Consider the following 17,592-nt stretch of genomic DNA (forward strand, 5'->3'; position numbering starts at 1 on the left):
ATGGGAGATTTTCTAAATAAACATTTAAAAGAGCTTCTTACTAGAAATTGTTCCAATCCAGCCTACTTAAGCAGGGATTGTATTCATGCTTAATTAGGCTTTCCTCTCTTTAATGCTTATAAAATAAAGCCCTTTCAAACTTTTAGTTGATGTGACCTGAAGGTGACCTGGATCTTTATAATGGTTGGCTTTTCAAGCCTGTTGGATTAAACAGATGTAAAGCAGAAATCTGTGGAAAAAGAGACTGACTATCCTGAGCTGGAAATTTAGACTATTTGCTTGGGGAAACAGAATGTATTTCCCAATATTGTTGAGACTCTACATTTTATTATAAGAATCTCTTAACTCACCACTTTTTTATTCCTATTTTGTCTCTGCAAAAGCCTTCTTTCCTGTTTGCTTCCTGTTTCAAAAACCAGGAATGGTGATAAAGAGCAATTGTTAAACATTTGGAGTGCTTTGCTTTGCAATTTTCACCCAGGAATGTTAACAAAATTTTGCTGAGTAGCTCTGAGTTGCTGTTGATAGTGTTTTAATAAGTGCTGGAACACTAGGGACTAATCTTGATGAATTTTGGGGAGAAAAAACCCCAAACAACCAAGCCACCTAAATCTTGGCTCTGCCTGAAAATGGGTAAGTTCAGGACAACATTAATCCCACGCAGTGAGTGTGAAACTGTTATCAGCAAAGGGTTGGAGAAATGCAGTGTGGTTGTCACTGATCCATGTGGTTATTTGGAAAATATTCCTTTCAGAAACTCTATCCAGAGCTCTGTAGTACTAGGAAGAAGATTTTAGGAAATGACAGTGTGCAACTGGGGTCACACATCTTTCCCTGCTCCCAACCTCCTCCTCCCAGCACACATTTCAGCTTTTTATGACTAATTGGAGCAGCCAGGAAATGATCCCATAGGTAAAACTACTTTGCTTGGCATCTTTTAAGATGTATTTTGAGCTGTAGGAATTTCAAGGTTGTGTCATGAAGTGGTTTGGCAGTACTGACAGGAAGAGCAGTGGATCTACAAACCTTACCTGTGTGGAGGTAGCCAGGGAAGGTGTTTTGCAATGGTTCTGTGGAGGTGTGGTTTGTGTTTTAGGAGTGGTTTTGTGGAGGTGTGGTTTGTGTTTTAGGAGTGGTTCTGTGGAGGTGTGGTTTGTGTTTTAGGAATGGTTCTGTGGAGGTGTGGTTTGTGTTTTAGGAATGGTTCTGTGGAGGTGTGGTTTGTGTTTTAGGAATGGTTCTGTGGAGGTGTGGTTTGTGTTTTAGGAATGGTTCTGTGGAGGTGTGGTTTGTGTTTTAGGAGTGGTTCTGTGGCCTGTCCTGTTGGAGGCTCCTGCTGACGGTGACCTTGCTGCCCATGGGCAAACAGAGCAGCAGGTCATCTCTCCTGCTGCAAGCTGAGACCTTTCTTTCCCAACCAGCAGCTGTTAGGGCTCCTTTGAAGTTATTTGGTAAACTGAGTCATAGGAAAAATTCTGAGCTATTCATGTAGGAGTGAAAGATGCCATGGGAATTTCTACACGAGTGTAGCTAACATAGACTCCCTGAGCCTGGTTGCTGATGCATGCCTAAAATTGTTTGCAGGAGTGAACTCTGGTAATTACTAGCTTTTTCTTTTTTCCACCCTGTTTTCCTACATTTGATGATGCTGCTAAACAGAAATGATCCTGAGTGTGCCTCTGTTTTCCTTATGCTTTCATTTATTTCCTATGGGCACAGTCTCAGTCCCACTATCAGGTTGTCTCAGAAGATTGTTGTAATTCAGGTTTTTTTTCCTAACTAAACCAGAATTTGGCAGAGAAATAAAGGCTTTTGTGCATTTTGAAGAGTTGAAAGCTCTTCTCTGGTCCTATGGGAAGCATATATCAGTGGTGCTAATTATAATCCCAGGACAAGCTTGTTGCCACATGAAGGCAATAGGAAGTGTCAGCTGCTCACTGGATCTCAGCATCCTGTGTTCTGCTGATTATGTGTAGCCATGGCAGATACTGGGAATGGGATTATATTTCTTATCCTGGCCTTTCTACTATTGCTGTTCTTTGACTTTCAATCTCATTACCAGCTTTGGGGGAAAAGGCCCTCAACCAACTCAGAAGACCATTTAGGCATTTTCCTTAGTTGTATTGACAGGGTAGTGCTGAGTTGGACAATAATTCATTATGGTCAGTGCTGATGGAGAGCCTGTGGTGGGGACTTGGCTCTTCCTTACAGACAGAACTAATGGCCACACCTGGAGAGTGTTTGCTCTTCTCTTTGCACTTGCAAACCCTGTGACATAAAAAAGAAACTTCATTGGTGCATTAGACCACAAAAGCAGATATGGATGGGATAGGAAAATGCTCAAGTAAGTGTGGGGAAAAATAGTTGTGGCCCAAATATATATATATATATATTTTAATATAATCTTACTGTGAGAAGATCTGTGTCCCAAGTTGTTTATCACGGGGGTCTCCAGAAGAGCTGTGTTGACCAGAGTGGTTGTGTGCAATAAGATGCTTTGATGGTTGTTTAATGAATTTGTGTTCTGCCTCTCTTGGTGCTCAATAGAAAATGACAATCACTGGATAAAGAGCAAGTGCTACAAGGGATTGAGCAATAACTCAGCTGCTTCCAAAATCCTAGAAAAGATGAATGACTGCACATGGTGAATCATCACTGGTGTGGTTTTTCAGAGGAACAGCCAATGTTCCTTTGAGACTTGATGAATAAGCAGTTGCTGCAATTTTTTGTCTGTATGTGAAGTAGCCTCTTCCCAAAATGCAGCAATGGTCACAAAACAAGAAAAACCAAGTCACTGGTGAATATGAGTTTCCAGGTGTCCCATTAATTGATTTCTGTCACACAGTTTCCAAAGATAACTACACTGATTAAATGTTATCAGCTCTGTGGATTTATGTTAAAAATTATGAGGATTTGGGTTCTTGTTTTGCAGGAAGATACCATAATTATGATTTCAAATGAGTAAGAGGAAAGAATATGGAGGGACCATGTCAGGCTGACTTTCTGAAAATAGACACTTCAGTTCTAATTTAACAGTTATGTGTCTTGGTTTGTGGCATCTTCAATTTGCTGTCTTTTTCTGTAACTAAGTTAAATTAAACCACTTGAGTGTGCAAGCTCCTGGAGCTCTCCTTGTCTCCTATGCTGGGAAAGCAAAGCAGAGCAACTGTTAGGGATGCTCTGAGCAAACCCAGCTCTGACATTCCCCAAGATGCTGGATCTGAATTTTCTGCATTTGAATGTTAGTTGTCTAATTTAAAGAAGTGCTTTCTTCAGCTCATTAGTTCTCATTTCTAATGATTTTTTCCTTTTATTAGGAATACATAATCCGTGTCCAGAGAGGAGTCTCAACAGAAAACAGCTGGCAGGTAATTTCTTAAGTTGTAGTTCATGTAACCAGGATTCTTTTTTTAGGAAAAGTTTGAAAATTGCCTATTCCTAGCTTTTAAAATTTGAGCTGGAAACAGAAATGTTGATTTGAAATTGAGAACATGAAGTGCTTGAATTCTTTTGGTCAAAACTAAGAGAAAAACAGTTTTGCTGCCAGTTACAGAAGGCAATGTTGTCTGCTGCTCTTCTGAATATTCCAGGAAAAATGCCTGTCATGTGTTTCTACTGTGTGTTGGTACAACCATAGTTTTAAAATCTGAAATTCCAGTTTGCCTTTCTCAGTGCTAAAATCACAGCTCTGCTTATACAAGACCAAGAAGTAGTAATGAAGATGAGTGTGAAAAGTTTTTCCATCTAATATGGCAAAAATGCCTTTTTTGCAGACAACTTTGCACACAAGTACTGTTTTAAGATAATTTTTAGAAATGCATTTTCTGTCTGATCAAGTTGTGATTAAAGACTCGTTTTTGCTCTCTGGCAATGTGTCATAAATCTAGCAGTTAGGCATTGGTACAAAAATTGCAAAAGAAGATGATTGTAAATGGGAATTATTTTTCTCTGATGGGATTTTGAGGAGTAAAATTCTAATGGAAAAAGTAATTTGTTTCCTGAACTTTGTATTTTATTTTACAGATTGTGAGGCGATATAGTGACTTTGACTTGTTGAATAATAGCCTGCAGGTAATTTTCACTCTTCATATATGAATGAAAAATGTCATTAGAAGAATATATTCAGAATTGTGATATTTTTATATATTGTGGTGAAGAAATAAAAGAATTTGCCTTACTGTAAAGAGAAACTGTGACTTCAGATGTAACATGAATATGTACTTATTCACCCTTAAGTTTTCTCTTGTAAAATTTGAATATTAACATCAACAGGATCAATTTATATAGAAATGGAGGGAATTGGCAGATACTGAATGTTTCCCTTCAGTCCTGTGACTTGTTCCGGTTTTATGTGTTTTCATTTGTTCCTCCTTTGATTTGGAGAAAGCCAAGGCACATACCAACCTTATAAATTCAGCATTGAAGTGCTATGTGTCCCATTATTTATATTCCTCTAAAAGCACTACCAGATGCTGCTTCTCATGTGATGGTTTTCTGTGTCACTGAGGAGTGTTCCTTGGTCAGACACTGGACTTACTGTGTGTTTTCCTCTGCTTTTTAGGACAATTCTTTCTTTTTAGTTTGTATGGGAAAAAGCAGAAGTGTGAGTGTGTTTGGGAACAGGGGGGAAGCAGCAGTGATTAACATCTACAGGGGACAAACTCTTTACTTGAGATTTCCATACTGGGCAAACAGGATAAAAAGTGAATGACATGATTTGAGGATAGATTTTTGTGACTTTAAAATTTTTCCCTTGTTAAGTATTTCACGAATTCAAGGGCTTAATACTGCTCCCACTTCCTCCCTCCTCCCCAAATCAAATCAACTATCTGCTTGATGAACCTCAGTGAGCAAAACCCTGCAAGGGAGTTGATTTGTGTTCTCTGAGAGCCCACTGTGACTGCTGCCTCTGCTGCAGGTGGATTGGGGGCAAATCAGTCATAATTCAACAGATGCATCCTGGCTGCCTTGTGGAATTATTCCTATTGTTGCCTTGTGGAATTATTCTGTTAAATGTGCAGTAGCACGTAGGAACTTTTATCATGACCTAGAAACCTCCTCTGTGATGTGCTGAATAAATGCAATACAGAGGTGTCTCCTGCACCAGAGACATCCAAGATCTAAAATTAGACAAACACCCATGGGAACACAAGGAGTTGAGTTGGTACTGGTCATCAGAGTACCTTGGGGTCATTGTGATCCAACCATAGCTTTGATAGAAATCACAGACAAAAAATTTTGTGAAAGGTTTAAAAAGAAGGAAGAGTTCATTTTGCAGCCACCTATAACAAGCTGCTCTTAACCATGGGGGAACAGAATGTGTTAAGGCAGGAAAAGGATTTGTTGCCTTCTCATTTACCTTTCAAATGAGGCAGCTTTAGTAGGGGAGGCAGTGGACTTTTAAGACTTAAAATCCAGAAATGACAGGTTCTGCAAAGTTAGGCCTATGTGGAAAATCTATTAAGTGAAGGTAAATAGGTTATGTGTGATGGAGTTTAGAAAGGGAAAGCCTTGTTATCTGAAATAGAGGTGAATGGTAAAAGTGGAGGGTCCAGGAAATTATCTGAGAGCAACTTTGCAGAATGGGACAAAGGGGAAATTTGAAACAAGAGAAACTAAGATCCAGGACGAAAACATCAGCTGCTTGGATGACTGGAAAACATTAAAAAGAATTATCAAAATGTACCTCTAATGGGAGGATATGAGAGGGTAGCTAAATTAGCAGGCCATGTGCTTTAGCAGTTGGTCTCCTCCAGTGGCTCTTTTCTCCCACTGTTTCAGAGTTTTTTACAAATTATTCTTTGTGATGGTGGAGCTGAACTTTCCTCATCCATTAAGACAACACAACACATCTCAGATGTTTCCATCCAAAACTCTAAATAACAATATTCCATCACAGTATTCAGGTGGTCCCGTGACATGTTTCAAAACTCTTTAAGCTCTCATCTTGTGAATATTGAAATTAGAGTAAACAAACAAAACTCCAAACAAATAAGAAGATACCAAACCCTAATCTTTTTCCTTCAAAGCTAAAGATCTGCTGGAAGAATTGATGGAACTTTTTTTGGGTGTAAAGAAGTTCTCCAAGTTCTTGTGGCATACTTGACTAATCTCTCTGTTTGTATGGATGTGTTTGAGCACAGTGCAGTTGAGTTGGGATGGAAATTTCGTGTTCTTAATCTAGAACTACCTATAGTAAGAATTGATAATTTAAAAATTGTCTAGGTTAGGGAATGCTGTCCTGCCAAACAGCTTGGAAAAAATGAAATATAGATAGGTAACTGATTTGTATCAGAAAATTTCAAGAAAGGTTCCCTGAACTCTCAGTTGTACCAGATTGAAAAGCTTCTCCCAGTCAGTTCTGCATTTCTTCCTCTTGACTTAGTTGACAGAGATCAGTGGAGATTATTCTTCTGTTTTGTCAAGCGAAGTGCTGGTACTGGAAGTACTGGAATTCACAGCAAGATATCTGGCTTTTGTGAAGCATTTTATTGCAGCTTTTGAACAGACATTCCTGAGCAGGCTGTGGTTTGAAGATAAGAATGTTAATTCCCAGGTTCTTCCCATCCTGGCTCCAGTGGTGAGCTGAGAAGTGGTGTCTGAAAGCATGTGAGGTCTTGGCAAGGTCAGGCCCTCAGTGAGGTGCTCCTCTGTGCTGGAGTGCTCCTGCTGTGCTGTGCTGTGTGTTTTGGCAGATAGCTGCAAAAACCTGGGCCTGAATGTTACTTTCTGTTGAAAAATAGTAGAAGTCTGATTTATAAATTTTAAAACAAATTATAGTGGCTGGAAAACATGTGAATTAGAGTCGGTTTCTCTCTGATGGTAGCTAGCTGTCAGGTCTAGGTAAAGGTGATGATTTGACATGCTTTTTAAGTTAATAATTCTAGAAAAGGACTTAGTTCTTGTTTAGAAACTCAGTTTTTAATTGAAATGAGTGATCTGCCAGAAGACAGTTCTGTTTGCCTCTGCTGCTAAAACTAATTTGGTGGATTACTGGCTGTAAGTGATATGTGGTTGCTTTTAGTTTTTTCCTGGTTTTTATTAATAGTTTCTGTAATTCAGACATAGTTGTAGTTCTTTTCCAGTCCATAATTTGAAGTCAGAAAACGAGAAGTAGGAGAAGTGCTAAAGTTATCAGAGGACAACTCCTGTGTTCAAATGAAGGAGGTGGAAAGGAAGGGGAATGCTCCTTCTGCCCCAGTTTGTTGAGCTAATCTGTTACTTTTTCCACTAGTTAAAATGAAAGTTGTTCAAACACCAGAAGTCCCAGTCTTCTCCCTGGTGAACTGTTTGCTTTAGAAATGAGGTTATTGCATCTGGTGTAATTGATTCCTGCAACACACAATGCTTAAAGATAACTCCCAGGGAGATTCAGCTTACCCAAGGCAGGTGCTTTGATCTGCAGGACAACGATGTGTTAACAGCACACAAAATGTATTCTGGCAATTCACATGACGTAATTGAATCTAAACACTGAAGATCATCTCTTTGATCTGAGTTACACAAGACTTTGAATTTTTTTCTTTGTCCTATTTTGAAGGATTTCTCTGATTTTTTCCCTTAAGTTTTGGATCTCTTGTGTCAGTATAATACAATTAGTGTACATCCCCTGGTAGATTGCAGCTATTTCTGGGTTGAAGTATGTATAGATGTTTAAAAAATGTACAGGAACAAATTCAGAAGATAAAATGGAAATCTGCACTGTATTTGAAATTACATATTTAAAATACTAATAGGGCTTAACATTACCTACAGGTACATAGAGGCAGATGAAAGGTACTAATCTGCACTTGATGAAATAAGAAAGCATAAATCTAACCCAGAAAAGATGATCAGGTGTGAATTGTTTTTGTGCTCTGCTAGAAGTACATAATGGAAAGAACCTGGCTGAAAATTGTAGCTATTTAATATCTGAAAGTTTTGGGTAGTGATCTTAAATGTATGACTCACTAGCAAAAATTGTCTCCTTGTGTTTTCAGTATTGTTCCATTTACTAATCTCTTCACAGTGGGATGTGAGCTGTCATCTGACTCTGATAACAGTGCTTAGGAAAAATAGAAAAGCTTGTATATACACAGTACAAAGAGAGTTATCCAGTAGTTAGCTTGCTGCTGAGAAACTTTTGCTTTCTGGATTGCTAGTTTTATATCCTTTATTTTGAAAGCAAGGTTAGTAATTTTTCTTCTCTTTTTAAGATCTCAACTCTAAGTCTACCTCTTCCTCCAAAAAAGTTGATTGGAAATATGGAGCGTGAGTTCATAGCTGAAAGACAGAAGGGCCTCCAGGCCTACCTGGATGTAATTACCACCCATCACATACTGTCCAACTGTGAACTGGTAAAGAAATTCTTGGACCCAAACAGCTATTCTGTAAATTACACTGGTAAGTACAAAATAAAAATCTGTGCTTCACTTTGATTTCAGTGTGTGATGTGTATCTTCTGTGAGGATCTGCACTGAAGCATGTGGGGAGCAATCTTCAAAATTATCCTACTGTGCATGTGGTTATTTATGATAAGGCTTCTCCAGCTCTGTGCATGGATCCTGCTGGGATTGTCAAATATAAATATTTGAGTTATTTCACAGAGGAGTGAAGAGGGTCAAGATCTGTATAAGCAGAACTTGGAGGAGGGGGTTGGTGAGAGTGACATCTAACTTTTCATAATTCATAATAAATGAAAAGAGATGCTTTTGGGAGATAATTTTTCTGTCAGAGTGTAAGGTGGAGATAAGTTTGTTAGCTTAGTGTTCTGTTAAAACTGCCCATTTTCTGAATACTGAATCTTTCAAGAATTGTGGTTATCTTGTCCAGCTCCTGCCCTTGGTTTGAGTATGACCTAATTTAGAACTAATTGTTTGAGCACTTTTTCAAGGCTAGACTAAGCCAGATACCCTCTTCTCACAGATACTGGAAAGTCACTGCATTCCTTAAAATGATGTCCCAGTGATCAGTTTCTTCATTACTAACTGTTTCTTCCTTGATTTTGTCTTACTTCAGCTTCAGCCATTGGATATCAATAAATATTTGTCTTACAGACTGAAAAAACTTCCTCTTAGTGATGAAACCCACTCCACAAATTTAGTTCATAGGCAAACCAACTCTTTGCAAAATGCAAAGCTTGTTTTCTTAGAAGCAGAGCCTACTGAAGCAGGAACTCACTGCTTCCTTTTCACTTGTCTATTTTCTCTCTCTTTATGTAACATTCTTGTGTCTTCAGCTTCAAAGTGCAAAGAACATTTCCCAATATGATAAGCTGTGCAGGAGTTGTAAATTATTAGTGACTCTTTAAGGATGCAGTTTGTCTGGCTAATGCTGAGCAAGCAGTTTAAATTCTCAAGGAGGCGTTGTGATTTCTGTGTTAATTTTGAGCACTTTCATCAAGATTGTTTTTCCTGCAAGTTGCTGGGAAGCTGGTGACACACATCATTGCCTATGGTCTTTAGAGACACCATCAGTTTGTCATTTCTTAAATACTGGAGCAGAGAGATTATATTTATTACACTTTTTTTTCTAGCATATTTCTAAAGGAAGAAGATACAATGCAGAGAGATCATCACATCCTTACCTTTTTGCTGTGTTTCTATGCCATGATTCCCTTGGCATGATTCCCTTTCTCCCCCCCACTTCTCATTGAGATTTCCCCTCAAGTCACTTCATGAATAAACCAGTTGTGTTCCCAGCTGTGGGAGAATTCACCAACCAGATGGGTGTCCTCCCCCTTGGCCCCCAAAATGTATGGAGACTCATGATAGCTGGCCAAATACCTCTGCCTGCACAGAAAAGGGCACAATAACCTTCAGTGAAACACAACTAATGAGTTTACATAAACTATGCTTAGCAACATAGATGGATGTCAAAGAGATAAAAGCACTTTTACAGATGCAGCAGGAACATTTGATGTTCTAATGTTGTGTACACCTAGTGTGGGAAATCTGAGCTGTGATTTAGACTTGGAAATGTAGATCCAGTACAGATAGAATGGAGATTGGGAAGCCAAGTTTTCCAAGCAGTGCTTTTTCTGTTTTCTCTCTGGATTTGAGTTATCAGGTTAAAAATGCAAATGCCCTCTGTGTTTTTATCTGATTTCCTTTTGAATTGATTTTGCTGACTTTTAGTCTAAATTCCTGAAGGCTTCCTTCTGGCATTGAACCTTACCTCATAGATGGATAATTACATTACATAGTGTGTTAAAAGCATTAAATTTTTTTCTTCTTTTTCTCCCTCTCTGTCTCCTGTTTTTCTTTCCAGAAATTGCCTTACAGCATGTTTCAATGTTCTTCCGATCAGAGCCAAAGTGGGAAGTAGTTGAACCATTAAAAGATATAGGTAAGAAGGGATGTGTGCATGAAAACCTCTCTGATTGTTTCCCCAACTATGAGAGGTTCCAATGCTGTCTTTGCTTACAGACCTTGTCCTGCCTGTAAGCTGTGTGATATTTAGCTGTGTTTAATTAAAGCCCCTGCTGACTTTCTTCTTTACCTTTTTTTGTAGGTTGGCGAATACGTAAGAAATATTTCCTAATGAAAATTAAGAATCAACCAAAGGAACGGCTAGTGTTAAGCTGGGTATCTATGCTTTAATTTCATTCTTTAGTCTTTCTCAATTTCACTCAAAGTTTGATTTTGGCTATCATGTGTGAGTGATGGGGAGAGAGATTGAAGAGCTCAGGCTTTGAGGGAGCCCTTAGGTAGATGTGTGGTGTGGAATTTCCTGTATTTCTTTCCTCTGGTGGCAAATCCAGTTTGGAAGTTTCTGTGCCTGGTCACTTGTTCCCAAACCTGCACCTCAGGATTATTTACTTGTCATGATGTGGCTGTTGGTCATAATATAAAAGTGCTCACTAAAAATAATGAGATGGACCTTTTTAAAGTCATGGGTTTTCCTACTCAGATCTTTAGTTCCACTGACAAACTAATAGGTGAGGAGGGCATGAATTGCTCCCTTAATGAGAGCTGCTCTTGCTCCTGTGCTGAATGTGTTGCCCTGTTGGTTCTGTGAGCACAGCTGTTTGTGACACTTCACTGGAGCATGGAGGTCACCAAAGCCTGGAGGCTCTAGTGGGAGGAGGGAAGTTTTTCTTGCTGCAGAGGAAGGAGGTGCCTTATCAGTTCCTAATGTACACAGTCCCCCAGTTTAGGGTTGGCAAAGTTCATTCAGTGGTAGTAATGCATGTCAGGTCTGTGGGAGGAAAGAGGCAGTAATACTTATTTATGGTCAGGATGTTTGTATGGCCTTACTCAGCCTCCTCAGGTTTCATTTTGTATGTGTAATTTTCTTGCTTGCTCTTCAAAATATGCCTTCAAACATGTGTCCTGATTTGCCAGGGTAGAACATTGATCACGTTTTCTGTATGGGATGCACCATGTATTATGATGCCATTCTTTTCCTGTTTACTTCCAGGCTGATCTTGGCCCTGATAAATACTTGTCTGACAGAGACTTACAGTATGCTGTGAAACTTCTTTCTTCCTGTTCTGTGAGTACTGAAGATTTTTAAGTTGTGCTAGCATGAAGGTGTGTGTCAAGGACTGATCTTTTAAAAGCACATGTAGCCTAGTTGGCATAGTTTGTAATTTTAGAGTTGCTTTCATTAAAGGTTTGCAAACCTTTTAATTACATTTCTCATATACTATGAGGTAACATGTTCTCAGCACAAGTAATAATCCTGCAGGATTATTACAGGAGATTCAGTATTGTGGTTGATTTGATTTCTTTCTTCTTGTGCAGTACTGTGAGATCATGAGCTTTTATTTAATCTCCTCAACACCTTCAGGCTGTTAGGATAGTGCTGTTTAGGTGTAATTGCCAACCTGTGAGCTGGGATATTCTCAGGCAGCAGTGGATGAGGTAGTGGAACAAGTATCATTATTTTTTCAATTCTTTGGACTCAAGGCAGGAGCAGCTTAGTAGAGCTGCAATGGAGGGTGTACAATTTAAGCTCCTGTGAAATGCCACATTATAAATCCAGCAGACATCTCTGCCTGAAAAACTGGCATTTGACTACAAAAGGAGTCTCTGGCGTCTCTCTTTAAGGATGTTAAGCATGTGAAAGACTGGCTGAATTTTTTTTTTTTTTTAATTTATATGTTAATTGAATAATGTCTTTGTGAAGTTTTCTTTGCATTTACTCCAGGTTAAGACTGAATAACTTGAGTTATTCCATGCCACTGACAGAATCCAATTTACTACTTTAAATATACAATTCAGACCGATCTTTTCTTGTGAATTGAACACAAATGATTTAAAAAAAATCCATCATCTAAAATTTACCTTCAGTTTCTTCTTTTGGTAGCATCCCTATATTTACAAAATCACTTTTGCCACTGCCAACGAATCTTCAGCGCTGGTTATTAGACCATTCAGTGAAAAAGGGACACTAAAGGACCTTATTTATAAGGTAACATCTTCCCCCTACCCCCAAGTCAAATGGCACAACTTATGCTGGAATGACCATACATGTTTTTTATAAAAGTGTTTGCCATCAATTGCTAAGCAAGCTAAGACAAGTAATAACTTTTTTGGGTGTGGTACTTGATTTGTGTGTTTCTTTTAAAGGCAAAGCCAAAAGACCCATTCCTGAAGAAGTATTGCAATCCTAAAAAAATACAAGGTCTTGAACTTCAGCAAATAAAAACATATGGAAGGCAAATATTAGAGGTAATTTGTTCTTCTTTATTTACCAGCTTTTTTGATTTATTATTTTGGAGGCCAACTGGTCTAATACAGAAAATGGACAAATTTCTGAGTACGCAAGCTTTATATCAGCAGCAGACTTCAAGGCTAAATGTAAATTGAGATCTGCTCAGTTGAATTTAGATATATTTGTATGAGACCATTTATGACCCCCCCAAAAAATGCAGTTGATATTCATGGAGCTTAAATGGGAGAGAAGTGATAATACAGTCTGTTCCTTGTGTAAAAAGGGAAAGAAGTAACTCATAGCCTGCAGAACATGTACAGTAAATTCATAGTTGTTAGTGTGTTTTTAATTATTTTTTTTCACTCAAACCATCATATTCAGTAGAATTTTAAATTTTAGTTTCCAGATCTCTTTGGGAGGTGTCCATAAGCCTGCTTTGAGGATCAGCATCAAATATTTGTTTTGTGAAAAGTGCTACCAGTGAAATGGGAAGGAATAGTCAGCCAAAGAGGATGTAGGTAGAAGATCAAGTTGAGTGAGCATTCCAAATGGGGGCCTTATTTATTATGTATTTAGTATTGGAGCATTTAAGTTGATGATTTTACAATCTTGAGATCATCAGAGCATCTTGTGATAGTCTTCTCTATTCCATTTTTTTCAGGTATTAAAATTCCTCCATGAGAAAGGATTTCCTTATGGCCATCTTCACTCTGCCAATGTGATGCTGGATGGGGATACCTGCAAGTTACTGGATCTAGAAAATTCCTTGTTGGGACTCCCATCGTTTTATCGATCCTACTTTTCCCAGTTTCGGAAAATTAATGTAAGGCTCAGACAAGGAATTCATCTGACTCTTAATGCAAATCTTTGTTCTCAACCTTTGTTTGTGGAGAACTGACTAGAATGAAAAATCCTCTCTCAAGCCCCCTTTTTTTTAATCTGAGCTTTGCTCCATCAAATTGCTTTTCTGCTTCCCCCACATCCCTGTCTGGCTGCACAGCAGCTCTGTTTGCAGCACACTGGAGTGAGGCTGAGGCCAAAGGTGAGCAGGTAGAGGGGGAGTGCAGGTGAGTGTTTTTATGACAACAGTACCAGCACAAATAGAGGTAAAGTGCAATTGTTTTAAGATCTCTTTTCACCCTGGTTTGTATTTCATAGGAATTTGCATATTGTCTACTACAGTTTCACTTCTGTGTCTGTACAGTGAGCACAGCTATTTACTTGTGCTTAGCTGGGAGCAGTAATCAGCCTTATCTTTGGTGGAGACTGTGAAAATTGATCAGATGCTTGCAGATTCAAGCTATCCAAATAGAAAAGGTTATTTTTATTTGTTTGAGGGGTGTCTGTTTGACTGCAGGCTTGCAAAGCAAAATATTTATCTAACTGCAAAAATATGAAAACAAATTTGCCCTGTTGCAGCAACATCATTCCCTGCCTTTAGGCTCTCATTGTAATAAATTCTGTGCAGCATCACAAGAGAGCTGCTTGCTGACCTTGCTAAACAAGTTCTACTGTGTTGTCAAAGAAATGATCACAAGTTCATGGTTAGTCCAAATCTGTTAGTGCCATCAAAGCCTCTTACAGTAAGAGGAACCTCTTCTGTTTAAACATGATTCAGAAATCTTGGAAATATGCTGTCTGGGAGCTCAGCATGTATGTACAGCTTGCACAAACCTAAGGAGGGGCAACAGAGACTCTCCTGGGTTTGTTTGGTATGCATTTTTTCCCATCTTTTTATATACTTCCCTGTAAAGTGACAGCCGGTTGTTTTATGAATCTCATTCTTTGCTGTTTGTCTTAGCCAGGAAAGTGTGCTTGGTTGGGACTTCTTGGGTGTGTAGATCTCTAAAGTGCTTTGTGAAGAGTTTACTGCTTCACACCTTTTTACAGAACATGGCTACACTGCTCTCCCATTTGTACAATCTTGTACAGAAAGGCAGCAGAGGCTGCTGTAGCTTGTGGCATGAAGATTTCATCTGAGCTACAGTTATGCAGGGCAATGGTTGTGGTTAGGAGCTGCCTTACTGGTTCCTCTTTTCTGTCTTCACATGCAAGATCACTGGGTTAACCAGTTGTGAAAAACTAACGAGTTGTGGTTTTATTTTTTTGCTCTCCCACAGACTTTAGAGGGTGTTGATGTTCATTGCTTTGGACACTTACTGTATGAAATGACCTATGGAAGACCTCCAGACACCATTCCAGTGGAGAGCTTCCCCCCTGCTCCATCAGTGTTTGTTGGTTAGTATGCAGTGCAGAACATCTCAGTCACAGCTGCCTGGATGCACTCCTAGATTTTACCTAAGCTGAAGGGCTGTGAAATAGCAGCCTGAGATATTTGCACCCTGTGCCCAGAAAGAATTAGCAATTTGGTCAAATAGAAAATGTGTTCTTCATCAAATATATCTAGTGCATGAGTAAAACTTTTTTAGCTGAGTGACAAAGCAGTGTTTAGCAAGTAATGAGATGCCTGGGTTCCCTTGCCTCATGTCTAACATTCTTGAAAAGCTTCTATGTGTAATAGTAATGCTATAATAAAAACCACATGCCACAGAGCTTCATCACTGCTTGCTTGATGCAATACTTAGGGGAGCATCACAAGCAGTGCCAAACGTCCATTCTAAATCATTTGCTGTCCTGCTGTGCAAAAATGTGTTCATTCTTGTTCTTTCTTTGGCAGTGTCAGTGTTGGAGTCCATTCTGACTTGTGAAGCTCTGAAGAATGGGATGCCAACTGTCTCACGGCTCTTACAGATGCCGTAAGTCCTGCTCGACTTGTTTTATACTCACAGAAATGTTTTTAATTATTTCAGGAGGAAGAAACTTTCTGCTCTTGTTCCTCTTTAGAAAGGTTTGCTTCTTGTTCTGAGGGATGTGTCCCAGGTGAAGCTTGATATGTGTGTTTAACATTTCTTTGTCTCTTGGTGTGTTGGAGCTGTTACTTATGCACTTTATTCAGCATGGTTTGAATGAATCCAGCCATTAAAGTAATGCAAGCATGATTGAGATCATGTACAGATTGATTTAAATGATTTAGAATAAGGAGTCTTTTTGCATGTTGCCTTCAGGCCTACTTCAGAAGGTTCTGCTGTCAGTTCACTTAGGACTGGTGAAATATGTCTCTTGCTTTGCTCAGCAGTGACATTTAGAGCTGCTCTGGGTCTGAAATGTAGAATGGATTTCTCTCTGGTTTCTTGCAGGGCTGGCTTGGGGATTCTCTGAAGCATAGACAGAATAAATTTCCTTACAGGCTGCCTTTCAGTTATGCAGTGCAGGGGGCAAGGCCAGGATGCAGAAAGGGAGCACTGTCATTGTGCCACTGAGTGGGGACCACCCCTGCCTGCAGTGCCACCCTGCCTGCACTTAGGGCACAGCATTCCAGGGAAATTGCTGTCCCCATGCTGGGACGTGGCACCAGCATGCTCAGCATGGAACCACAGTTCTGGTGGGAGGTTCTTTTGTTATTTCTCAGTGTGAGATGCTGTAGCTGGGACAGATTGTCCATACCTAAATCTGGGTCTGCTCTCTCAGCACAGATTGCAGTGCATTTGGAGCCTGCTCTGAGGTTCAGATTCCTTGGTTGGGAAGAGTCACTGCAGCCTTCAATTCCTTCTTCTCCTCCCCTCATCTGCTTTTTATGCTGTGAGGTAGAGAGAACAATGCAAGCAGGGTAGAAATGCTGTAGGAAAATTCTGTGAATACAGAAATATTCAGGTGTTTAAAGATGTTGAATAAACAATCTATGCCCAGCTGCATTTGATATGGAAGATGTTATACTACATTCCCTTCATACCAATACTCTTTACAAAAGTCTTCTACATAGATATGCAATGCAGTTAATGTAATTTAAAGCAATTATTATAATTGAAATATATATTTATTATAACCATAAGAACGTGTAATCTAAAAGGGTCAGAAAGTCCTGTAAACAAGGATGAACTTTCATGGACTTTTGAGGTATTTTAAAATTTGCTTTATTTCTAAATTGTTCATTCTCCTGAATTAACTTGATTCTAGATGTGAATTCATTTTCTCTACCATAAGCCTGTGATAATTTTCCATAGTGAACAGCAACTCAGAAATATTTATTTTGGAGCCAGGATTGAGGTCTCTCTCTGACAGTTTTCTAGTATGTTCTCCAGGACAGAGTATCTTGAAATGGGTTAACCAGTTTATTTGCAGACTACCATTGCCCTCTAGTGTCTTCGTTTTGGATGGAAAAGGATTAATCATTTATTGTGTTTCTGCTGATACCATAGAAGGGAAAGCAAAAATATCACAATATTTGCTTTAATTGCCTTTTGTAGAGCACAGGCAAGAATGCAGATATTTTCAAATGTTAAGTTCACTTGGTCTTTCACATGGTCCTTGTTAATTCTAAGGCAAGGGTTGTGCTAAGAGAAGTTTTTTTTAACAAGAACTATGATTTTATTTTGGTGAAATTTAAAATAAAATTCATTGAATGTTTTTTAAATAAAAAAATCCCTATGCTTTTAAGGAAAAGGTATTCTCTTTTGGGGAGAACCTTTCTCTGTCTTTGATAGCTATACCTGTTCTATCCACTTTCAAAACAGCTCACACAAACCAGTTTTCTCAGCCATAAGTAGTGGCTACATTCTGGGGATTGGGTGCTGCTAATCTTACAGCAGTGCTTAGAAAATAAGAAGCAGTACCTAGAAATCTGTGGCCAAGGGTTGAGGACAGAGAAGCAAATGGAGAAAGAGGGGTTTAAGTGAACAGTACCAATAGAATTCTTGTTCTGGCTTTGCCTGTCTCTTGGGAATAATATTCCTCTTTTTAATTTTTTTTATCAACTCACAGATTATTCAGTGATGTCCTGCTAACAAACTCTGAGAAACCACAATTCAAGGTAGAGTTCAACACTGATTTGCTGATGTTTGTGGAAGTGGCAGGATTTGGGCAGCTACATATTAATTGACAGAGGGGGTTGAGGAG

At 39.0% G+C, this 17,592-nt stretch overlaps 1 protein-coding gene across 11 annotated transcripts in view; it reads left to right on the forward strand.

The window, feature by feature from the left end:
* The window catches only part of PXK (PX domain containing serine/threonine kinase like), a 33,489-nt gene that overhangs the window by 5,074 nt on the left and 10,823 nt on the right, over window positions 1–17,592 (forward strand). For all 11 annotated transcript variants that reach the window (XM_063164885.1, XM_063164886.1, XM_063164887.1 and 8 more), the window contains exons 2-13: window positions 3,318–3,368; window positions 4,024–4,071; window positions 8,196–8,382; window positions 10,249–10,326; window positions 10,492–10,565; window positions 11,401–11,475; window positions 12,292–12,396; window positions 12,555–12,656; window positions 13,301–13,462; window positions 14,760–14,877; window positions 15,317–15,395; window positions 17,458–17,506. In XM_063164885.1, the coding sequence (XP_063020955.1) occupies window positions 3,318–3,368; window positions 4,024–4,071; window positions 8,196–8,382; window positions 10,249–10,326; window positions 10,492–10,565; window positions 11,401–11,475; window positions 12,292–12,396; window positions 12,555–12,656; window positions 13,301–13,462; window positions 14,760–14,877; window positions 15,317–15,395; window positions 17,458–17,506 (1,128 nt within the window). The remainder of the gene's footprint in view (window positions 1–3,317; window positions 3,369–4,023; window positions 4,072–8,195; window positions 8,383–10,248; window positions 10,327–10,491; window positions 10,566–11,400; window positions 11,476–12,291; window positions 12,397–12,554; window positions 12,657–13,300; window positions 13,463–14,759; window positions 14,878–15,316; window positions 15,396–17,457; window positions 17,507–17,592) is intronic.

The sequence above is a fragment of the Melospiza melodia genome, chromosome 10 (genome assembly GCF_035770615.1).
Source record: "Melospiza melodia melodia isolate bMelMel2 chromosome 10, bMelMel2.pri, whole genome shotgun sequence".
Lineage (NCBI taxonomy): Eukaryota > Metazoa > Chordata > Aves > Passeriformes > Passerellidae > Melospiza > Melospiza melodia.